The 16,576-nt window shown below is 45.6% G+C and overlaps 1 protein-coding gene across 1 annotated transcript in view; it reads left to right on the forward strand.

The window, feature by feature from the left end:
- LOC136573415 (vomeronasal type-2 receptor 26-like) overlaps window positions 1–1,231 on the forward strand; it is a 46,976-nt gene extending 45,745 nt beyond the window's left edge. The window contains exon 5 of the mRNA XM_066574707.1: window positions 324–1,231. Within this exon, the coding sequence (XP_066430804.1) occupies window positions 324–1,231 (908 nt within the window). The remainder of the gene's footprint in view (window positions 1–323) is intronic.
- Window positions 1,232–16,576: the final 15,345 nt, after the last annotated feature.

Consider the following 16,576-nt stretch of genomic DNA (forward strand, 5'->3'; position numbering starts at 1 on the left):
GGGAGCATTTTCATATGCAACCCCATTCTGAAACAGAGTGGGAAATTTGAAAAAAAAAAAAAAAGTCACACTGCATATGTCCGTGTGTGTGTGATATGATCCGTGCGCAGTACACCTGTAGCCATACACAGCCCCATTGTTTACAAACTTAGTAAATCACTGCAGGGAACTAGCAATGGCTTCTTTTTCTGGTGCGGCATCTGTTGGCTGAGATCTGCATTCGGACCCTGCTCCGCCTGTTAAGTACCTTTGGTATATATAGTATTATCACTGTTCTGTAACAATACTGTATGCTAAATCTACCCCTTTTATTGCTATTATAGACAGTGAGATTTGTCATAAATGTCCTGAAGAAGAGTGGCCCGATGGGAAGAAAGTGAAATGTGTCCCCAAATTATATGAGTTTCTATCTTATGAGAAGGACATTTTGGTTCATGTTTTTTCTGGATTTGCTTTATTTCTTTCTGCTGTAACATTATTTATATCAGGACTCTTCATTTATTACTGGGACACTGCAATTGTAAAAGCCAATAATCGGACTCTGAGCTTCATCCTCCTGGTCTCCATCTTCCTGAGCTTTCTCTGTGTCTTCTTCTTCCTTGGTTGTCCAGTGCACATAACTTGCTTACTGAGACAAACATCATTTGGGATCTTATTCTCCATCGGGGTTTCTTCTGTTTTGGCCAAGACTGTCACCGTCTGCATTGCCTTCAAAGCCACCAAACCCGGCAGCTCCTTGGGGAAGCTTGTCTCATTCAAAGTATCTAATTATGTCATCTTGGTGTGTTCTTCTGTACAAGTTCTCATTTGTGTTATTTGGTTGTTGGTGTCACCTCCATATGTAGAGTTTGACCATCACACTTATCCTGGGAAGATCATCATTCAGTGTAATGAAGGCTCAGATATCTGGTTCTACTCCATGTTGGGTTATATGGGGCTCCTGGCATCAATGAGCTTTGTTCTGGCTTTCATGGTGAGGACATTACCGGACAGTTTTAATGAGGCCAAGTACATCACCTTCAGCATGCTGCTGTTCTGTAGTGTCTGGATCACGATGATCCCGGCTTATCTGAGTACCAGAGGGAAATACATGGTGGTTGTGGAGATATTTGCCATATTGACCTCCAGTGCTGGAGTTCTTGGCTGCATATTTTTTCCAAAAGTGTATATTATTCTTCTAAAATCGGATTTCAACTCAAAAAATATAATAATGCAGAAAATCAAGTCATAACTTATATTATCACATTACAAGAATATTGTTTGATCGAGTTACATGATAATCACAAGATTTCCAATACTCTGATATGGCTCATCACTTTTTCCTTCAAGTGATTTAACTGTTTCAGCAATTCCAGATTTACCAGTGTCCATCACATGAACAACAGTAAATGAGCCTAAATTGTGATTCTTTGTATTTATTCTGGATCACTATATTAATATAATTATGTTAATAAAATACTGCTAAGTACACATGTCGGTACTGGTCCTATTAACTCAGAATCACATTCACGCAACCCTCCAGTACCAACCAGAATGGTCACATAGCTTCTCTGACTCATCAGATTTTTTTTGAGATGAAATGACGAAAGCAGCACAATTCTGGCACTATGTGTATTTTTCTGACCACATTCACCATCTAGGATAAATAATGCAATATATTAATATATCAGACTTGTACTGAACAAATATGATTTGTAAACAGAAAATGACAGAACTCGGCGCTGATCCCAATACACACACATTGCCGAAAAGCACCCTAAAACTTAACAGCATTTTTGTATTAAACAAGATATAAAAAGAGCTACATGTTTAAACCCTGGATTGGGGTCTTCTTCAGGCTTGAGGAAAACCCCGATCCAGACAAGAAACATGTAGCCCTTTTGGGCGCAGAGCCAAGTACTGATTTTCTGGTTTCCATTCTTGACCCATTTTGGGATCCCTGAGGACGGCTCTCACGGTGCATCATGACAAGAGCTTGTAGTTTCGGAGTGTAAAATATCCATCATCACCCTATCTGTTGTTTTGAGTTGGTTTAGTGTAGTTGTGCTCATGCTTACCACAACTTTTCCAAGTGAGAGGGTCAACCATATTTTTCCCATTTTTGGTTATTTTACACTATCATAGCATCTTTATTTTTCCTTTCCTGTATTTTTCACTGAGATTTCCTTAAATATCCTTTTGTTAAATGTTTGTTCTAATGTTAAAAATAGGAAAAGTGTTTTTTTTAAACTTCATCTTTTTCAATTTTGTTATAACTTAAAAAATATTTTTTTTGTCCCTATGGGGAACTTGAATTTGCGATTGAATGATTGATTGTACAATATACTGTAATATTTCAGTATTTCAGTATAGTGTACTTTTAATGGCAGCCTAGTAAGTTCTGCCAGTGTCAGGGCTTATAGAGATAAACAAATATATGAGAAAAGGCATCAGGGGCCATACAGTATACTGTAAAATAAGATAGCAATAGCATAAGATATTGAAAAATGTACATATGCAGAGGAGAGGGACTGGTTGATATCTCACCACTGTTGGCCTAAGCATGCCTGAAGGACCACTAGCATCTCCTGTCAAATGATCAACACCTTATTCGAAACAACCAGCTGAATACATTTCAGGGATATAACAGACTTCTTGGCTTCATTTGGGAATATGTCCCTGAAATGCTTTGGGATTGATGTTTCTGAATAAAGTGTTCACCTCCTGACTGGAGTCTCTGGTGGTCCTCCAGCCAGCTGTACTCAGGCTTATAGAGGATGAAAGGTATCTATAAATAACTCTCTTTACACATATGTATGTTTTTTGTGAAACCTTATACTATTGCTACCTTATTTTACACTATATGGTCTCTAGAATCTATCCTTTCATATGCTTTATGATGGTTGGATCCGTGTGCATGAAGGTACCTGCTCTGATATCACATTACTGCAGGTTATTAAGAAAGGAGTTCCTAGAAGAGTTTGAATATTCTGGGAGTCTGCTTGGATTACAGCATAGTATTATCACGTGCAATACTCCTGGAAGGTTCTGCATAAATTATTTTTCTGTATCCATATAACTGTTGAGCTCTTCTGGGTCTTGTATTTCTGTTTGATTCTTGTGTCAGGACTTAAGTGGCTCAAATTCATGCCAGGCTTAGAATCCTTCATTAGGCCCCAGGCTGTCATGACAACAAAGTTCCTGATAAACTCCATGACACCTGTGTAGGAAGGGACTCCATGACATACAAAGTGATAGTTTCTATATGAAATAATCCAAGCTTTAAACACACATCTGGAGAAAATATTTTAAACACTTTGAGACAGTGAAGTGGCATGAATGGTGGACACAGGAATAGCACAATCTTAAGGTCTTTAAACGCATGCGATTGACAGCTTAGATGTACATTAATTATCTCTAGCTCCATAATCCAGAAATACCTTAATTGGAAAATTCTCAGCAGCACAAAGGATCTCAGCGAGAAGGAGCAGCCTGGATGACATCCAAGCGATCTGTGGTCCTAAAGGAAACTTCCCTCTAACCTCAACACCACCTAGTTTTCTGACTGAGATCCTTGGTGAGGACAAACCTCAACAAAATGCTCAGTTTGGCCGCAAAGGAAACAACAACCTCTAAACTGAATTCTGTCTCATTTTCTAGTACCATCGGAAAGAGAACCCAGTTGTCTGGGTCCTTCCACATCTGTAAATTCCAAAATCCCATAGATAAGTTTGAGGAAAGCTCGCTATGCTGTTTCCTTAATTGCCGCTCAATTCAGATGGCCAAAGACATGGTGTTGCTTAAACTGCAAGGAGCAGGATACAAAACAAGCAGATCTTTAGTTTTGTCACTTAATCTGACAAAAAACTGACTTTATAATGCAGGATCATTCCACCGAGTCTCAGTCATCCAGTGTCAAAACTCTGCATAAAACTCCTCAGTGGAAGACCTCCCCTTCTGCAGACTTCTGAGTTTAGCTTCGGTCAGAGACACGCTAACTGGATGGACATAGATTGTGATAGATAAGGAAGAAAAAAATTAATCCACAGAAGATAAAGCCTCAGAAGTGGGTTGTAAGGAAAAGGCCCAGGCCTGAGGGTCTCCCTGCAATCTCAAAATAACCATCCCAACGCTCTGAGCCTGATCTCCTGAAGATATGGTGAGCAATTCAAAATATAATTTCCAGGACTCTCTAAATGACACAAACTCCTGCCTGTTTCCAGAAAAATGATCCTGCAACTCGAGTTTAGGTTCTTTAACTGATCCTGTTAGGTTTGAACGCTGCCGCTTGACCTCAGTGACCTCAATAGCCAGTGCTTTAGGCTGGTTACATAATGTCTCTATGGGATAGAAAAAACAAATAAAAAACGGAGAAAAAGTATTGGCTGATTATTATGTCATGTCTGACCAGGTTGAACTGAAACTGGTCGCCAAAAAGTTCCTAGGCTATGTTAATACAGTGGAGCAAAGAACATAAACCACCACAAGTAACATGTGGAATAACAGATGGAGAGGGGAACTTTCCCCATATGACTCAGAATAAGAGACTGTACTTGCCTTCAGCAGATGTCCCATCCTGATAACAACTCTCTTGACCCATGATCCTCGGCTACTCGCTGTCCCTGTCTGGGAAAGAAGAAAACAGCTAAGTAAGAATACAACTACCACCAATAACCACAATGCTTAGCTTGAGATGAAATGGTGCAACAGAAGACCAAGATCCAGCTCTGATTCCAATAACCATCCAATGAAAACTGAAAATAATTAGCACTGTTCCACAGTCATTGACAATCAAGGCCCTCCCTAATTGCAAAGCAGGTGCAACAGGTAGCAGAGCACTCCCATAGACACTCCCACCAGTGCAAGAGAAAGCTGAGCAGAAAATCCAAAATAGCCCTAACATAAACTAGATATACATGAACAAAAGACAAAACCTGCAGCATCAGAGAGGTTGTAGCCCCCCTTAACAGTATGTGAGGGAGGGGTGAAATGAGGAAAAGGGATTTTATCTGACAACTATTTTAATGATTAAATTATAGAATAAATGTAAGTGGATTTCACAACTAGATGGATTCACTACATACACCCCCTCTAAACTGTCAGAGTTTCTTAGAACAAAGAAGACTTAATTCTCTCTAGACAACTAATATAACTGTATAACAGATTTAAAGGGGTTGTCCCGAGGCAGCAAGTGGGTCTATACACTTCTGTATGGCCATAATAATGCACTTTGTAATGTACATTGTGCATTAATTATGAGCCATACAGAAGTTATAAAAAGTTTTATACTTACCTGCTCCGTTGCTAGCGTCCTCGTCTCCATGGTGCCGACTAATTTTCGCCCTCCGATGGCCAAATTAGCCGCGCTTGCGCAGTCCGGGTCTTCTTCTTTTCTGAATGGGGCTCCGTGTAGCTCCGCCCCGTCACGTGCCGATTCCAGCCAATCAGGAGGCTGGAATCGGCAATGGACCGCACAGAAGCCCTGCGGTCCATGGAGACAGAGGATCCCGGCGGCCATCTTCAGCAGGTGAGTATGAAGACGCCGGACCGCTGGGATTCAGGTAAGCGCTGTGCGGGTTGTTTTTTTAACCCCTGCATCGGGGTTGTCTCGCGCCGAACGGGGGGGGGGGGGGGGTTAAAAAAAAAAAAAACCCGTTTCGGCGCGGGACAACCCCTTTAATGGATCCAAGCAGGAACTCCTATACAGATCAAATAATTCTTTGGTTTCTATGCACCAAACTTTGTGCAGTATGACTTTTAGTATACGTTTACCTCTGCTACATAATTACATTGTGAGAAGGTGTTAGTGAATGATACAGAGGCAGAGCTGAGGCCATGCCAACTGAAGCTGCACTGCTCTTCTCCTTCTGTATATAAACATCCTTTATATTCATCTTCCTTGTAACCTCCGGCAGACACTTTCTGTGACACGTTAAATCACTTCTTTTTTTTACATCATGATCTGCTCTCCAGCCTCCACATTCTCTTCTTAAACTTGCTTCACTTTTGAATTAGCTGCATTTCTCTGTATCAAGACATCCAGTTTTGGCATAACTGTCTCTCTTTTTGCACTCCCAGAGTGATCATAATTGGTAAGAATCAAGCATGACCTACCCCGGTCATCTCTGTCCCTCGGACATTTATTTATGAGCTGCGGCTAATCACACATGACCCACACATTTAACTCATCTGTAGCCATAATATATCAACCCCTCAATGACATACTCAAAAAAAACTCTCTCGGAATCATAATTCATTAATCTAGAATTTCTGCTGGAGTCGTGATTCCCAGAATGACTATATCTAACGGGTACTTTCCAGAAGTCTAAACCCATTAGTGGAGTCCTAGAATTGACTTACCAAACAGCATAAGGCTCAGACACACGGGCATTTGAATGCGTAAGATTTTGTTCGCATATCTGATGCGTTCAAAAATTTTCATGACCGAAGCGGGCGTCACGGCAGAAAAAAAGCACCTAGCAGTGTTTATCCACTCAAAAAGAGCGTTGCTCGCCATCTCCTGCTGCGTCTGTGACTGTGGCAGCAGGGGATTCCTTGGATGTGAAACCCCTGGATGCTGTAACATCCAGGGGTTTCACCTGTGGTCAATGGGGCCAGCTATGCCAGTTGTGGCAGAGGATTTCTTCATCTCCGCGGGGAGTCCCTAAAATGTGTAAAAAATAAAAAAGTAATACTCACCTCTCTGCAGCTGCCGGGGCTCAGTCACGTCCAGCCGACTCCTCTCCTGCACTGCTATGAAGAGCTGCCTCTGATTGGCTGAGCACCATGACCAATCCCCGCCTGAGCACAAATACAGTAAATTTTTAATCCCCACCTGCTGAAAGCTCTTCATAGCAGTGCAGGAGAAGAGCCAGCTGGACATGGCGGTTAACCCCCGGCAGCTGCAGAGAGGTGAGTATAGATTTTTTTTTAATTTTTTAATTTTTTTTACACATTTTTGAATTGATTTTCAAGGCTTATATTTTAAGCTTTTCCCTGAAAATCACTGCAGCGCTTGCTGGAAGCCCATTGCATTCAATGGAGCTGGCTTTTTTGCTATCTCCTTTGAATTCAATGGGGGAACATTACGATCCTCTGCTACAGCTGTGACAGCTGTGGCTGAGGAGTGCGATCTTCACTATATGTTCTCAATGGGGTTGGTGCTGCTGCTGCTGGCCCCATTGAGCGCAAGGTGAAACCCCTGAATGCTCTCCCTCCCCCCCCCCCCCCCCCGAGCACGCTTGGACAAGAATGCAGTTACTCGAGAAGAGCGAGGCTCGCTTGAATAACTGACTTATCCGAGCGTGCTCGCTTATCTCTAACTGTAATCCTACTTCTGTGGTTTATCTCATCACACGTCTGTCCTGCCAAGTACAGTATGTGGGGTGCCTACAGTTTATAAACCAGGATATGAAGACATATATCTGATATTAAACACGCTGGAAGGAAAAAAGTATCGGCTGTTTCATCCCATTTCATTTGGTTCATAAAAGAGATTTTTCCTCTCTAAAAGTCTGTGGTAATGAAAGAGTTAACCACCTATTATGGGGTGGAGATCATCACCGCAAGCTTCTTGATAGAGAGGCAATTTAAATGCATGTTTTGCAAACATATGAACCGCATGATATGAACCGCCGACTGGCTTTTTATTGCATTATTAGTTATTTATTTTTGTTTCCTTGTAATTGTATTTTGCCTCCGGGGTCATGTGTTTTTGTTCCAAGCACCCCATTGGCTGTTCACTGTGATGTATGTGTAACTTACGTGCCTTAATGTCTATGATTAAGGGCAACATGCTTGCCTGAGACATGTAAGAAAGCACATGCGCTTTGTTCTTCCATGTCTGTCTGTCTAGATCATCTAATAAAGCCTGAAAGCTTTTAACCCAGCGCTGGACTTTCTCCATTTTCCTGTATATATGATTACTTTGCTTTAATACAAAGAACAACTCACTACACCATGTGGCAATGCAAGGACATCTATCACAAGAAATACTATTAGATATTACATATAACTACTGCCGAACCTCTGCTTTGTAAAAAGAGACAGGAAGGAATGATGTGCTTTTATACCATTAATTGATTGATCCCACAAAAGTGAATGTAGTGCTAGAGTGGTTGTGCAACCAGTGCGCCATTCAGTCTCCTCCTTACTGTGGGTGGACAAGACCCCTGCAGTGAAGAAGGTGAGGGACACAAGTCCTCTGATCTCAAGATTGGCATGGGGTCTCAGCAGTGATAGGACTGAAGTTGCTGTCTTGGTAAAAAAAAACAATTTGCATATGTAAATTGTGTGTTTAATATACAGCCCCAGTAAGGCACAGTGCAGAGTATTTGTAAATAGTACAGTAGGAAGGAACCAATGTATGCTCAAAGGTTCATCAAGGTCAACAAGACCTCAATTAGTGATATATAGAATGAAAGGCTCTTCGTATATGTGTACTGGTGTAATATGTCGACACCAGAACTAAAGGGTTGGCTGGGCTCAATGACAGGGAACACCCTGGGTGACACCCCCAGCTGTAGATTGGTGGCTCACTTTACCGGTAGTAGAGTACAGTACTCTCTGCACAGAGAACTCTATGCACACAGCAAATGTCAGGCGGCAGCCGTTCTGCTTGTAAGTATGTCCGTTTCTCTTGACTGGTCCCATGCATCATCCATAAAAGCTGGCAAGAAGTTCTGGGTGGGGGTGCGTGCCGGGGCTCCACACTCATACGACTGGCAGTTACCTGAGCTTTAGACTGCTGGAGGTGGCCGTTGTCCTCCTCCTGCTTTGCTGCCACCCCTCTGCCTTCCATTCTTCTCCCTTGTTTGCTGCCTGGTGCAGCAGCATTGGAGGTGCTGGAGCTTGCTGCAGGTGCTCCAGCCACAGGTCATTCACTAACAATTAAAAATAATAATATACGAAGATACATATATACCAAGGACAAAAATGAAAATATGAATGCTTAAAGATTTATACAGCCACCACTAGAAGGAGCTCAACACTTTGTGATTTATACAGTTAGCGCTAGGAGGAGCTCATCACATAAATATTTATAGAACCACCACTAGGGAAGGCTCAACACTTATGGATTTATACAACGACTACTAGGGAGAGCGCATTAAATAGGCCTTTATTCAGTCACCACTAGTAGGAGCTCACCATAGGGGGTGGGGGGGATACAGACACCACTAGGACAAACTCACTGCCTAGGGATTTCCACTAAAAAGACCTCACCACATAGGGATTTATGCAACCACCACTAGGAGGAGCTCACACATAGGGATTTATACAGCCACCACTAGGGAAAGCTCAACACTTAGGGATTTATACAACAACTACTAGGGGGAGCACATCAAATAGGGGGTTATTCAGCCATCACTAGTAGGAGCTCACCATATGGGGGGGGGGGTTACAGACACCACTTGGACAAACTCGCTGCTTAGGGATTTCCACTAAAAGGAGCTAACCACTTAGGGATATACACCACTTCTAGGACAGAGCTCACCACATGAGGATTTTTATAACCACCACTAAGGGAGCTCATCACTTAGGGATTTATATAATCCCCACTAGGAGGATCTCATCACATAGATATTTATACAGTAGAAAGATATAGAAAGAGGAGCATAAGGCTCTGGACCCAATTATCTTTAAGAGCTTACATTATATAGGAGAGAGGACACAACTAACCATAAGAAATTACAATATAAAGGAGATAGAGGGTCCTCCTAACCAAAAGAGCTTACACTCTACATGAGAAGTGAGGACATGGCTGAACATAAGAATTAACACTCTACAGAAGAGAAAGAGGACCTGGCTGACCGTAAGAGCTCACACTCTATAGTAGAGAGAGAGAATATTTTGCTGACTCTAGAGCTTATACTCTATAGCAGAGTGAGGCGCCCACTGACCATAATAGCTTACACTCTATAGAAGAGAGAGAGAGAGAGAGAGTATACAGCTGATCATAAGAGCTTAAACTCTACTGGAGACAAAAGTTCATTGGCCATAAGAGCTTACATTCTACTTGGGAGAGAGGACCACGTTGACCATAAGAGCTTACACTCTACAGGAGAGAGAACCCCACTGACCATAAGAGAATTTACTGTACTGGATATCGGGTCGCACTGACCATAAAAGAGGTCTCTTTTTTCTCTCCTGTAGAGTGTAAGCTCTTATGGTTTGAGGGGTCCTCTCTCTCCTGTAGAGTGAAAGCTATTGTGGTTAACTGCATCTTTCTCCTGTAGATTGGAAGCTCTCATGTTTAGCAAAGTATTCTCGCTCTCCCCTGTAGAGTGTTAGCTCTTATAGTTAGGGGGATGCTCTTTCTCCTGTAGAGTGTAAGCTCTAATGGTCAGCGCGGTCCTCTCTCCTTTCCTGCAAAGTATAAGCTCTAAAGATAAGAGCTTACACACTACAAGTGAGAGAGAACTCCGCTGACCATAAGAGCTTACACTCTACATGAGAAGTGAGGAACACAACTGACTCTAAGAGCTAATGCGCTGCAATCTACAACAGAGAGAGAAACCCCACTTACTTTAAGAGTTTACACTGAACAATAAAAAAAGCACCGCAAACCATAAGAACTTACACTCTACAGGAGAAATAGGACAACGGGTAATCATAAGATCTTTTATGCTTCATGAGATGACCCCGCTGACCATAAGAGCAGGGACTCTATAGTAGAGAGCGGACCCTACTGACCATAGGAGCTAACACTGTACAGTAGATAAAGAGAGAGAACTTTGCTGACCATAAGAACTTACACCTTGCATACCCTAATCACCCCATCATATCCATGTCCACTTTTTTGGGGGTTAATGTTTTTTTTTTTTGTTTACCCTCAATAAAAAAAGATTTCTAAAATGGAGCGTAGGCGCTACAGCGCTGAGCAAGCGTATGCCTTACTCTTTGCCACTAGTTCTGGTAGCAATACCACCAGTGAGTCGAAAGAGGAGGTTTTTTTGAGAGTGACGACTCTGCCTCTCGTGCCATGGAGGTTGAGGAAGGGGTTGGAGCAGCAAGGCTAAGTAATGCAGCACCTGCCACTGCGTGGAGTTCCGCAGATTTATTTTCGCCCCGCATCCCTGAATTTACAGTGACTCCAGGGACTAATATGGGCGTCACAAATTTTATCCCCTTTTTTAATTTATTCATTACTGACGGCTTCCTGGAGCTTACTGTCCAGCAAACTAACACCTACGCTGGACAAAACATTACCCCGCACCCCGCATCAGTATATTCAGCAACGTGGACCGCCATAGATGTCCCTGAGTTTAAAAAAAAGAAAAAAAGGGAATTGTACTGCTAATAGAACTTGTAAAAAAGCCCTTAATACAGTCCTATTAGTCCACAAGGCTATTCTTCCACTACATAAGGCACTTGACCTTGACCCTTACCCCTAGTCTTTATCATGTTGGATAAAGGATAGAGCGGGGCCAGAAAAAATTTAACCAGTGTATAGCGATGATACCTAGGCCTAATTCACCGCCCACAGAGACTTGTACATATGAAAGGCTTTGAGCAGGGCCAGCATGCGTCTGAGGCGAGCTCCGAGCGGCACCAGTTTAAGTACTTGGAGGTCACCTGATCCGGCCAGCCACTCACTGCTGTGGAGCTGCAGAGGGTTGGCACGTCACATCAGGAAGTGGTAAATCCTTCCCTGCATGTTTAATGGCTAAAAAATGGCGCTAAACATGCGGGGAAGGGAAATTAAATTTACTCAAGCACTGTATGGTTCTCGACTCAAATAGCGAGCATCTCATGTAGTCTAATACTCGATCGAGCATCAAGCTCGAGCGAGTGTGCCCACTCACTTTTAATATTACAGGATATAAACATTACGTGATCAACGGGTTGTTGATCTGGGTCTTACAGACAGGTAGGAACAATAAGAGGTTGATCCAGGGATTAGTCTGACTGCCATTAGGGAGTCGGGAAGGAATTTTTTCCCCGAGAGGGCTAGTTGGCTTCTGCCTATTGTTTTTTTTTGCCTCCCTATGGATCAACAAAGAGGTTGAAACAGGCTGAACTAAATGAACATTGTCTTCATTTGGCCTAACGTACTATGTTACTACGTTACTATGCTTAGATAATCATTAGAGATGAGCGAGCACCAAAATGCTCGGGTGCTCGTTACTCGGGACGAAATTATCGCGATGCTCGAGGGTTCATTTCGAGTAACGAACCCTATTGAAGTCAATGGGCGACTCGAGCATTTTTGTATATCGCCAATGCTCGCTAAGGTTTCCATTTGTGAAAATTGGGGCAATTCAAGAAAGTGATGGGAACGACACAGCAACGAATACGGCAGGCGAGGGGCTACATGTTGGGCTGCATCTCAAGTTCCCAGGTCCCACTTTTAAGCCACAATAGCGGCAAGAGTGGGCCCCCCCCCAACAACTTTTACTTCTGAAAAGCCCTCATTAGCAATGCATACCTTAGCTAAGCACCACACTACCTCCAACAAAGCACAATCACTGCCTGCATGACACTCCGCTGCCACTTCTCCTGGGTTACATGCTGCCCAACCCCCCCCCCCCTGCACGACCCAGTGTCCACAGCGCACACCAAATTGTCCCTGCGCAGCCTTCAGCTGCCCTCATGCCACGCCACACTCATGTCTATTTATAAGTGCGTCTGCCATGAGGAGGAACCGCAGGCACACACTGCAGGGGGTTGGCACGGCTAGGCAGCGACCTTCTTTAAAAGGGGCTGGACAATAGCCCACAATGCTGTACGGAAGCAATGAGAAATATAATCCTGTGCCACCGCCATCAGGAGCTGCACACGTGGGCATAGCAATGGGGAACCTATGTGCCACACACTATTCATTCTGTCAAGGTGTCTGCATGCCCCAGTCAGACCGCGGTTTTTTATAAATAGTCACAGGCAGGTACAACTCCGCCATGGGAATTCCGTGTGCACCCACAGCATGGGTGGCTCCCTGGAACCCACCGGCTGTACATTAATGTATCCCATTGCAGTGCCGATCACAGCTAAGGTAACGTCCGATTAAATGCAGGTGGGCTTCGGCCCACACTGCATGCCCCAACCTGATCGGGCTTTTTAATTCATAGACACAGGCAGGTACAACTCCCTATTGTGAAGTCCCTGTGGACCGACAGCATGGGTGGGTGCCAGGAAGCCACCAGCGGCACATAAATATATCCCATAGCATTGCCCATCACAGCTGAGGTAATGTCATGTTAAATGCAGGTGGGCTTCGGCCCACACTGCATGCCCCAGTCAGACTGGGTTTCTTTAGATGTGGACACATGCAGTTACAACTCCGTGTGGACCGACAGCATGGGTGGCTCCCTGGAACCCACTGGCGGTACATAAATATATCCCATTGCAGTGCCCAGCACAGCTGATGTAACGTCAGCTGTAATGCAGGTGGGCAAAAAATTAATTGGATTACACTGTAGGTGAGGGCCCCAAAAAATTGGTGTACCAACAGTACTAATGTACCTCAGAAAAATTGCTCATGCGCAACCAAGAGGGCAGGTGAAACCCATTAATCGCTTTGGTTAATGTGGCTTAATTGGTAACTAGGCCTGGAGGCAGCCAAGTTAAAATAAAAATTGGTTCAGGTGCAAGTTTCAACGTTTTAATGAGCATTGAAACGTATAAAAATTATATGACTGAGCCTTGTGGGCCTAAGAAAAATTGCCCATTCGGCGTGATTACGTGAGGTTTCAGGAGGAGGAGCAGGAGGAGGAGGAGGAATATTATACACAGATTGATGAAGCTAAAAGGTCCACGTTTTTGATGGTGATAGAGAACAATGCTTCCATCCGCGGGTGCAGCCTACGTATTGCTTAGGTATCGCTGCTGTCCGCTGGTGAAGAAGAGAAGTCTGGGGAAATCCAGGCTTTGTTCATCTTGATGAGTGTAAGCCTGTCGGCACTGTCGGTTGACAGGCGGGTACGCTTTTCCGTGATGATTCCCCCAGCCGCACTAAACACCCTCTCTGACAAGACGCTAGCCGCAGGACAAGCAAGCACCTCCAGGGCATACAGCGCGAGTTCAGGCCACGTGTCCAGCTTCGACACCCAGTAGTTGTAGGGGGCAGAGGCGTCACGGAGGACGGTCGTGCGATCGGCTACGTACTCCCTCACCATCCTTTTACAGTGCTCCCGCCAACTCAGCCTTGACTGGGGAGTGGTGACACAGTCTTGCTGAGGAGCCATAAAGCTGTCAAAGGCCTTGGAGAATGTTCCCCTGCCTGCGCTGTACATGCTGCCTGATCTCTGCGCCTCCCCTGCTACCTGGCCCTCGGAACTGCGCCTTCTGCCACTAGCGCTGTCGGATGGGAAGTTTACCATCAGTTTGTCCACCAGCGCCCTGTGGTATAGCATCATTCTCAAACCCCTTTCCTCTTCGGGAATGAGAGTGGAAAGGTTCTCCTTATACCGTGGGTCGAGCAGTGTGTACACCCAGTAATCCGTAGTGGCGAGGGTCACGAGAAAGGCATCCTAACATGAAGTCAGCCATGTGTGCCAGGGTTCCTGTACGCAACACATCGCTGTCCTCATTAGGAAGATCACTTTCTGGATCCTCCTCCTCCACAGGCCATACACGCTGAACAGATGAGAGGCAAGCAGGACGGATACCTTCTGCAGTGGGCCCAGCTGTCTCTTCCATCTCCTCTTCCTCCTCTGGCTCCTCCACTTCCTCCTTCAGGTTCTCCAAAACGCGCTGAGATATAGACATGAGGGTGCCCTGACTATCCAGCGACATACTGTCTTCCCCGTCTCCTGTTCCGACCGCAAAGCGTCAGCCTTTATGCTTTGCAGTGAACTTCTCAACAGGCATAGCAGAGGAATAGTGACGCAAATGATTGCAGCATCGCCGCTCACCATCTGGGTAGACTCCTCAAAGTTTCCAAGGACCTGGCAGATGTCTGCCATCCAGGCCCACTCCTCTGTAAAGAATTGAGGAGGCTGACTCCCACTACGCCGCCCATGTTGGAGTTGGTATTCCACTATAGCTCTACGCTGCTCATACAGCCTGGCCAACATGTGCAGCCAAGATTTCCACTGTGTGGGCACGTCGCACAGCAGTCGGTGCACTGGCAGATAAAACCGATGTTGCAGGGTCCGCACCGTAGCAGCGTCCATGTTGGACTTGCGGAAATGTGCGCTGAACCGGCGTACCTTGCCGAGGGTGTCTGACAAGTGTGGGTAGTTTTTCAGAAACTGCTGAACCACCAAATTAAAGATGTGGGCCAGGCATGGCATGTGCGTGAGGCTGCTGAGCCGCCACCAGGTTATGGCCGTTGTCACACACGATCATGCCTGGTTGGATGCTCAGCGGTGAAAGCCAGCGGTCGGTCTGCTCTGTCAGACCATGTAACAGTTCGTGGGCTGTGTGCCTCTTCTCTCCTAAGCGGATTAGTTTCAGCACGGCCTGCTGACGCTTGCCCACTGCTGTGCTGCCACACCGCGCGACACCGACTGCTGGCGACGTGCTGCTGCTGACACATCTTGATTGCGAGGTAGAGGTTGCGTAGGAGGAGCAGCAGGGGGAAGGTTTAGTGGAGGTGGCATACACCGCCGCAGATACCTGCACCGAGCTGAGGCCCGCTATTCTGGGGGTGGGTAGGACGTGAGCGGTCCCAGGCTCTGACTAGGTCCCAGCCTCCACTAAATTCACCCAATGTGCCGTCAGGAAGATATAGTGGCCCTTCCCGCCTGTGCTTGTCCACGTGTCCGTTGTTAAGTGGACCTTCCCAGTAATGGTGTTGGTGAGGGCACGTACAATGTTGCGTGAGACGTGGTCGTGCAGGGCTGGGACGGCACACCGTGAAAAATAGTGGCGACTGGGGACCAAGTAGCACAGGGCCGATGCCACCATCATGTTTGTGAAAGCCTTCCTTTCCACAAGCCTGTACGGCAGCATCTCCAGGCTGATCAATTTGGCAATGTGCACGTTTAAAGCTTGAGCGTGCGAGTGCGTGGTGGCGTATTTGCGCTTTCGCTCCAACGCTTGTGCTAGCGACAGCTGGACGCTGCGCTGAGAGACATTGCTGGATGGGGCCGAGGACAGCGGAAGTGAGGGTGTGGGTGCAGGCCGGGAGACGCTCGTGCCTGTGTCCTGAGAGGGGGGTTGGATCTGAGTGGCAGGTTGGGGCACAGGGGGAGAAGCAGTGGTGCAACCCGGAGGCGGTGAACGGCATTTGTCCCACCTTGTGGGGTGCTTGGCCATCATATGCCTGCGCATGCTGGTGGTGGTGAGGATGGTAGTGGTGGCTCCCCGGCTGATCTTGGCGCAACAAAGGTTGCACACCACTCTTCGTCAGTCGTCCGCGCTCTCACTGAAAAACATCCACACCTTTGAACACGTAGCCCTCTGCACGGAGACTTGGCGCAAGGGTGTGCTTTAGGAAATAGTTGGGGGATTCTTCGCTCTGACCCTGCCTCTACCCCTGACCACCACACTGCCTCTTCCAACCTGTCCTGCTGCTGCTGTTGTGTCCCCCTCTGAAGACCTGTCCTTAGTTGGCTTATCAAACCAGGTGGGGTCAGTCACCTTATTCTCCAGCGGCTCTTCCTCCGAATCCTCTGTGCGCTCCTCCCTCAGACTGACTGACCTTACTACTGCC

This window comes from Eleutherodactylus coqui, chromosome 7 (assembly GCF_035609145.1).
Source record: "Eleutherodactylus coqui strain aEleCoq1 chromosome 7, aEleCoq1.hap1, whole genome shotgun sequence".
In the NCBI taxonomy this organism is placed as follows: Eukaryota; Metazoa; Chordata; class Amphibia; order Anura; family Eleutherodactylidae; genus Eleutherodactylus; species Eleutherodactylus coqui.